Source organism: Agelaius tricolor, unplaced genomic scaffold (genome assembly GCF_023055355.1).
Source record: "Agelaius tricolor isolate 1412-34295 unplaced genomic scaffold, bAgeTri1.0.p SCAF_5, whole genome shotgun sequence".
NCBI classification, from domain to species: domain Eukaryota; kingdom Metazoa; phylum Chordata; class Aves; order Passeriformes; family Icteridae; genus Agelaius; species Agelaius tricolor.
The window spans coordinates 34720122-34728469 of NW_027269265.1; the positions used below are offsets into that span (position 1 = coordinate 34720122).

The 8348-nt window shown below is 43.7% G+C and overlaps 1 protein-coding gene across 1 annotated transcript; it reads right to left on the reverse strand.

Annotated features, from left to right (window-relative positions):
- Nucleotides 1-363: 363 nt before the first annotated feature.
- On the reverse strand, nt 364-8348 carry SYNJ2BP (synaptojanin 2 binding protein). The gene is made up of 4 exons (XM_071427196.1): nt 8063-8348; nt 4048-4184; nt 2431-2526; nt 364-980 (listed from the first exon to the last, which is right to left on the reverse strand). The coding sequence occupies exons 1-4, from the start codon at nt 8127-8129 to the stop codon at nt 840-842; spliced, it is 441 nt and encodes a 146-aa protein (XP_071283297.1). The 5' UTR covers nt 8130-8348; the 3' UTR covers nt 364-839.

Here is an 8348-nt window from a genome sequence, read left to right on the forward strand (position 1 = left end):
CACCTGATGCATGGAGGAACTATTGCTTCACTACTAATTTAAAGACTCTTCTGCAGCTTCAGCATGCCTGAATCTCTTGCCACCACTTATCCTTGTGACTCAGTTGTCCGTTTGTCCCTCTCCAGTATGCTAGCATTTTGTGGAAAGCTTTCTCTTACAACTCTGACCAAAAAATGAACTATCATTTTGACAATCAAAATCTTCTAGCAGCAAGCTATCTTCTATCTTTCCACAACTGGCAAAATGTCTCACCAATACTGCATATTGCTGTTAAATCAGTAGCAACACTGAAGATTTTACCTGCGAAACCAAAGATCAGATTTTACACATTTAAGGCATTTATTCAGCAACAACCAACAAAACTTCAATGGTAAAAATAATAAACCCTTTGCATTGCTTCTCTTTATTCATGGTTTGGACACAATTCATTAGATTCAAGAAAAAATTCTGTGGAAACAAGGCAAAGCCGCTAGAAAATGTTTTTTGATTTAAAATCACTCCCACTCCCTTTAACCAAAAGTTAAACCTTAAAATGTGGAATAGATGAGTGCGTTTGAAAGTTCATGGTGCAAAATAGAGGAGGATGGCAAAACCTCCTCGATTTGTCAAAAAATACAGCTATCCCACTCTTTACATAAACACAGTCCTCTCCCTTCCTTTTTTTCTCTCTGCTTCTATCCACCCTGCAACAAAATCAATATATACGAACATCAGCAGCAACTTTGATGATAGGCAATGATCCTTTTTGGCATCAGTCTGTGACAAGATTGTTGATTCTCTATCTTTAAATTGCATCATAGCTGTGTAAAATACGCAGTGATATCCCAGCCGTGAACTCTTCACATCCGCTGTCGATACCTCAGCAAGATCCAGACTGCTGTCGCAGCAAGCGCCAGGCCTGGCACAAGAATGGCTGCCAGAGGAAGCCCACCTGATTCTCCATCTCCTCCATGACCCACAGGGCCATTCTGTGGCTGCAACTACAAGGAAAAAAAATTATTTATGTCAGAACCCATAACAAGAGAGCCCCCAGTTCTGTGTCTGGACCAGGTGGTTCTGTGAGAATGGTCAAAATAGTTTCCCCAGGTACCTGCAGACTCCACACATGGAGGGCTAAAACAGCTTAGGATGGACTGAACTTAAATGCGGGGTACCCAGTCACTACCAGACACCTTCATGGTTCTCTGCCACTTTCTAAACTAGGACTCAAGTGGAGCAGGACACACCTCATACAGCAGAAAAATGACACACACATACCCAGTCACCCCTTGATGTACTTACCACCACACCATTTCCTGCTCTCTTTACCAGGAAAAAGACATCAGCAATTCTCTCTGGTTTTCTTACCTGCCTTATACACTGGTCCAGCAGACATACTCCTTTGTTAAGGGAGTAGAAAAGGGATCGCAAGCCACCTCTCCCCAGCATGCTTTGGGTAGATCAGTATTTCTTTTGTCAACTTCCATGCTATCTGGGAATTAATGATTTCTCTCCTTTTACATCGAAAATGGTGCCAGTATATTTAAAGTATAGCAGTCTATATTTCCTATTATTGTAAAATCATTTATGTTGGAAAGACCTCTAAGACCAACCATTAACCCAGCACTGCCAAGTTTACCATTTAACTAAGCACCACATCTGCACATTTTTTAAATGCCTTCAGGGATGATGACTCAACCACTTCCCACAGCAGCCTGTTCCACTGCTTGACAACCTTTTTTCAGTGAAGAAATTCCTAATACCCAATCTAAACTTGAGCTGATGCAACTTGAGGATGTTTCCATTTGTCCTGTACTTGTTGCCTGGGAGAAGAGACCAATCCCCCACCTGGATAGAGCCTCCTTCCAGGCAGTTGTGGAGAGTAATAGGGTCTTCCTGAGCTAAACACCAGGCTAAACACCCCCAGCTCCCTCAGCTGCTCTTCACCAGACTTGTGCTCCAGATCCTTCACCTGCTTTATCACCCTTCTCTGGACATGCTCCAGCACGTCAATGTCTGTCTTGTAGCACTGGGCTGTACACAATTCACTAACTTGAGTGACGGCCTCTGAAACAAAAGGAGTTCTGTCTCCAGTAAGATTGTAGCCACTGAAATAAAACTGGGCAACTTGAGATTCTGTCTTCACACACAAAGCTTTACCTCTGAGAAGGGAGAAGGGTGAGCAAACACAACGCACTCCAGCAAAACAAAGACCTGGGGACATCTCTAAACTCCCCTTTTCACTGATACAAAGGTTACACTGGTTACAAAGTCATACAGAGACACAGCTGAGGCAATGAGAGAAGGTCATAGGTCAAACGAAATTTTTATATGCATGCATCACACTGAGCACCTGGACACAGTACTCTTCTTCCTCATGAAGCAGCCACCAATCACAGAAACCAGTCTAAACTGAGCCAGAAATAACCCTAAGGAAGAGGTAAAACATACCCTGCGCTGAATTTTCAGAGAGACGTAATAGCCTGCATTCCTGAACAGTTCCACAGCATCCTTGTGCCGCAAATCCTTCAAGTCTTTGCCATTGATCTAGCAAAAAAGGAAAAGGAGATCTAGATGCTGAAGGTAAAGCAAACAAATTTTTAATGATGCAGGCTAACATATGAAGGATAAGACATAAAAATCTTCATGTTTCACAAAATTCTGCATTTGGGGCATAATACTATAGTCATAAAGATCCTAATTAATTAATTAATATTATGATGTCTTTTTATACGTTAGGACAGGACATGAGAAAGTCCAAGTGAAAACACAGAGGTACTGAAAAAAACTACCTAGAAGCAAAATAAGAATTAAAGACCACAGTTGTGTCAATAGCAGCTTTTGATGCTGTTGCTTTACTGGAAACAAATCAAAGGTGTGATTCTGACAACTAATGAACATAAAAGAGCAGCTTCAGCAAAATTATTATTTTAAGTCTCTTCCCTTGTTTCATCTACTGGTGTACCTTTGAAATCCATCTGTTTGAGAGAGTGTTGTAAACACACTTTTATAAGCACACTGATGTAGCAAAACCAACCAAAAAAAACCCATTACATACACGCTTCTTGGCATCCACTTGATCCACTTGCAAGTGTTAGGATTTTTTTTAATTTAAAGTAATATATCCTGGCACAGGGTTTTATAACCCACTTGATTTCCTTCACTGAGTGAATTCATCCTACCTTTTCATTTTCACCCCCATTATCCCTAACTCTATCCCAACTGATCACATCCAGTCCCTCCCCTCTCTTCATATTTAGACATCCCAAACACAAGTAGATAAATATTAAACTGTCAGGAAAAAGTGAATATTCTCTATTTAACTTAATATCACTTTCTGGATCAATAATAGGCTCCAGTTAGTGCAAGGTAGTCTATAGAAGCTAAAAAGATCACATGTGGAACAAAATAAGCAAGTGTAAAATAAAATTAGGGAGTACAAAAAGGTTGCATATCATACTAGGAGAGGCTACTTCTTCACCCATCACTTTGTAAAGCTTTCTTGCATGATTGCCAGCTATCTGAAGAACCAGTGGGTGTGAACATCAGACACTTGAAAACAATTTTCTAAAAGGAGAGCAGCCTATGTTATTCTTGAGGAGCTGAAATGAAGAGAAGAATATTATGGCCTAGAAATTTTATCAACTAAAAACCCCCTGTGCAAAAGGATTAGAAATCATGGATTACCAGTCAAAAACCAGAAATTTAAGAGGTGGAAAACCTTTATTTACATGTGTGTAAATGATAATCCATTGTGAGCAAGAGAACACTTGAAGGATTCTAAAACCTTAGGGAGGCAAGTCACAGAGGAAACACAAGCAGAGCACCACAGAGCACTTCTGTGGCAAATCAAGAAGGCAGAGGAGATAAGCCCATGTGTAGAGGTACTCACATCCCTAGTGCTCAGAGCTCTCCCCAGATCCCTAAGGTGACTCCTCCATGGAGTTTGCTTGGGAGCATCTCATTCATTCACCACATCCCTCCTCTCTATGCACTGTGAAGGAAAACCTGCCTCTCACATCCCATTACTGATCAAGAACACAGGGGACAACAGAAGAAAGGGCTTACCGCTAAAATTTTATCTCCTTCTTGTAATCGGCCATCAAGGTAAGCTGCCCCATCCTTTTTGATCCAGCTGACATAGATGCTGTTGTCATTGGCAATGTACTGCTGATCTGTCCCACCAACAATGTTGAAGCCCAACCCTAAGGCAAGCCAAAAAGAAAGCTGATGAGAAAAAGCTTAAAGCTTCAAATGTTCTTGCTGTTTTGCTTGTTGGGGACTGCATCCTCCCACATTATCTTGCTTTCTTCACCATACAAAAACTCACAGCACACAAATCTCCATTATCCTTTCCAACTACCTTTCCATTGTCTACGAAAGTTATTCTAATAAAACTGGTCTTGAAAGCAGAGGAGAGACACTAAATACCTGAGGACCCCATTTGTGTTAATACTTCATTACACAAAACACCTGTGAGCTGTTTCAGGTGGGTGCTAGGAAATAGCGAGGGGCCTGCCATCATTTCTGAGATGCTGATTCAGCCCTCAGCAGGAATAAACATTCATAAGCACAATATGAAAGAAAATGAAAGTATTCTGCATTTCACATGAGATTATAGTAAATCACTACCTTTGAGCTACAAGAAATCATCTCTGACAAGCGTTTTGTGAGCTGGAAAACAGGGTAAGGAAAGGCAAGGAGCATAAGACCCTATCTACAGATGAGGAAACAGGCAAGGAGAACTGTGCTACCAGCTTGAGGGCACCTAGAGCTCAGAAGACTCCCCTTCCACATCCCAGGAGCTGGAAGTGCTGTGTTTTGCCTCCAAGAAGAAGATTAGGCTCCATGAAGCTACTTCAAATTGTACACAATCACTTTGTTCTGTTTCATTAATTCAAACATGATAGGAAATAAAGACAAAGTTTGCAGATTTAATGCAAACCAAACAGGAATACACATACATTTATTAAACCTGATGTCCACTATACATTTTTGCCGTCTTGTATTATTCTTTAAAGGAAGCCTCAGTTACAGATATCTGGATCCAGCTTCTGGACTAAAGTTAAGAGTTCTTGTTTCATTAAAACCCAGAAGAACAAATTGAATTTAAAAATCTGGAAACTCAAAGATTATGAGATTCCCCACTGTACATGCAGCTAAGTTCCTCTCTAAAAAGGGACAAGAAAGACTCCCTAAGAGGCCTGCAATGAAAAAAGAGAGAAAAGCCAAGGAAAAAGAAAACAAAAATCAAATATACAATCAAAGTAAATGGAAAAAAACCACAACTTTTTTTTTATGACATGAACCAGTCATCCAAAAGCTATTGTCAAGAACAGCTGAGGGCAAGTTCTGCCCACATTCAGCCAGATTGATTTATTTGGTTTTGTTTTCTTTCTTATTTTCTCCTGAACTTGGAACTGGAAACCTTGGGAAGCAGAGTTTCAAATGAAAGTAAAACCACCTTATGCCTGCTGGGAAGCAGCATTTTAAATTAGTCACAGGAGACTAAAGCATTTACAAAATGACTCATGGTATATTAAGTGTACATCTACAGTTGGGAAGTAAAGAAATATTAGCAGCAATTTTGCCACACCTTTTTTTTCCTTCCCTTCCTGGCAGCTTCGGACAAGTGAGGGAAAAATGAAAGTGAGAGAAAATTGAAGAAATACTGACATTTCAATTAGAACAATATCTATTCCAAGAATGGCCAGTTGTGCACAGTAATACACCTTTCAATAGAAAATGAAAAGAAAAAAAAATTTAAATCCACACTCCTAAAAATTATTTGCCATAAAGCCATTAACTTAGGAAAGGGGAAAATCAATACTACAGAAAGTATAAGGTTTAATCAACATTTATTAAAAAGCCAGAAAGAAGGAATCAGGATCTCAGAATACATTGATTTTCTCCCATATATAAAACCTCTAAAATAGGTGTATATATATATATATATATATGAAAAAAGTATACATTTTGCAACTTTTTACCCATGACTGGAAAAATAATCAAGATTCACAGCTTCCATCAGCAGAGGCAGATCTTCATGCCAAAGAGCAGCAGTTTGTGCTAGACTAAGTTAAGTATTCACAGGGCTTTTTCACTGTGTCTTTCCTTTCCAGCACTCAGACTTGCACTCTGCCTAAAAATATCTTCCCTATCAATCCTCAAGCTCTTTGCTATTCTCTTCCTTCCAGTTCATGCAGCCACAGAAAGAGACACAGCACAACTGGAAGAAAAGGGGAGAGAGGACATAGCACTAAATCTCTTGTCTATAAGGGATCAGAAGTAGAATGGCAGAGCTTTAAAAGCAGGCTCTGGGCTAAACTACTGACCCTCCCTGAGGCTGCAGACCTCCCTATGCCTCACTTACCCTCTCTGAACTAAAAAAGTCCCTCAAAAATTAAGTCCATTAAAAAAAAAAAAAAAAAAAAAAAACCAAAAAAAAAACCCACCAAAAACAGGACTGGCAGGATTAGGAAATGAGAGACTGAATACAAGAAAATTTGAAAAAGACAAATATACACTGTCCTGCCCACTGGAAATACATTCACAACCAATGCAAACTTTTTGCCAGACATGTTTAGCATCAGACCTATTTTAAAAGTTGCAGTCAAAACTCCAAGAGATTACAGTACCCAATTGTACTTCACAGATAAGTGTTTTGTTCCTTCCACAGAAATGAGTAATAATTCACATGGAAAGTGCATCAAGGCCGGAAGGGGATGTAGGACCTTCAAATCAAGTAACATAGTTAGAAACCTAAATCTAAAGATGCACAGCCCATCTCAATGACTGGACAAATGCTGCTCATGGTAATCAAGACTGAAATAACAGTGGTCATACTCAAGACCATTCTCAACTATGCCCTTTAACATTCCCTTACACCTTCCTTAAAATTTTAGCTCCCCAGATGTATGGAAAAAGCATTCCCATCGGAACCAGCTTCATTTGGCACAGTTTTCCCTGACAAGCACATTAGCTTCATTAGCTGAAGCTCATGGCTATGCAGGTAGGGCTACACATCTTTCAGACCAGAGGCCAATCTGGTGAGCAGGGGAGGCAAAGCACTGCTCACACTCTCTGGGTTCTGAGCACCAGCATGAGGGCCAGGACCAACCCCAGCCCTGCACGGGACCTACCTCCACCCCAGAGAAAGGAAACACACCCACCAACAACGTGGCTGCTGGGGTCTCTGGGGAGCCCCTGGAGCCAAGGCTGGCCAGCAGCTGCACCCAGCAGTTGTGCAGAACAGAAGGGCTGCCACGTTTTCGTTCCTACTCGTTTAAATTGAAGAGAAGGCCTCAAACACCAAAGTACAACTCTAGCTCCAAAAGCCTTCCTGAAGCCTGCCATTCTCTATAGCCAGGATTTTGCTCCAGAGTCGTACATTTCGCGTTTACTTGCCTCACTTCTGAAAGTGAGGTCATTTGAACGGCACCATAAATCCTATAAAAATGTACGGTTTCCATGAGCACACCTGCTGTTGAGACATGAAAAGCAAAACCAAAAAACGCCCCACCGAACTGCCCTATTCCCTATTTCTTCCAGCCTATGCTCCTCTCTCTAAACACCACAAAGCGTCTCAAGGTACGCTGCACCATGAACGCCAAGCTGACAACACAGGGGACGGCCACTTGGGCACATGATTTCCGAATGGCCCCTGACTCAGGGTGTCCAACGCGGCTGGGCGCTCAGCGGCACAGCTCCACCAGAGAGATGGCAACTTCCAGGGAAAACCGGAGGCGAGTTGTCCGCAGGGACACCAGCCTCCACCGGAGCTCCCGCAGAGGACGGACTCTGACCCGGCCAGCTCTCCCTCACGAGTTTTTCCCGCAGCAGGGTATCCGCCACGGCTATTTCCAGGGGAGGCCCCTGGGCCCGGCACCTCTGGGCGCTGCGCTTCTATCCTCGCCGCCGGGACCCTCCCTCCGCCGCCCCGGTGCCCGTCACGGCCGACCCGCCGGCCGCCGCCACCCCGGGCTTCCGCTCCGGCTCGGCGGGGGCTCCGGAGGCCTCGGCGCGGCTGCCCCGGCCCGGGAGGGGCCGCGGACGCAGCGCGGAGAGGCCGCCCCTGCCTTACCTGAGGGTCTGCGGGTGAGGCGGATAATCTCCTCGGCGTAGCCGCCGCCCGCCACGCTGCCGTTCATGCTGCGGCCTGAAGGAGAACTCGGCTCCCGGGGCAGCCGCTCTCACCTCCTGGGCCGCCGCCGGGCCGCGCCGCGGAGCGCTGGGAGTTGTAGTCCCCGCGGGATGGGGCTGCTTCCACCGGCGCTCGGAGCCGCCACCGGCGCTCACCGCAGAGGCGGTAAAGCAGCGGGCCCAGGGGCGCCCAGCCCAGCGCACCACAGCGTCCTCCTGCCCCCGCA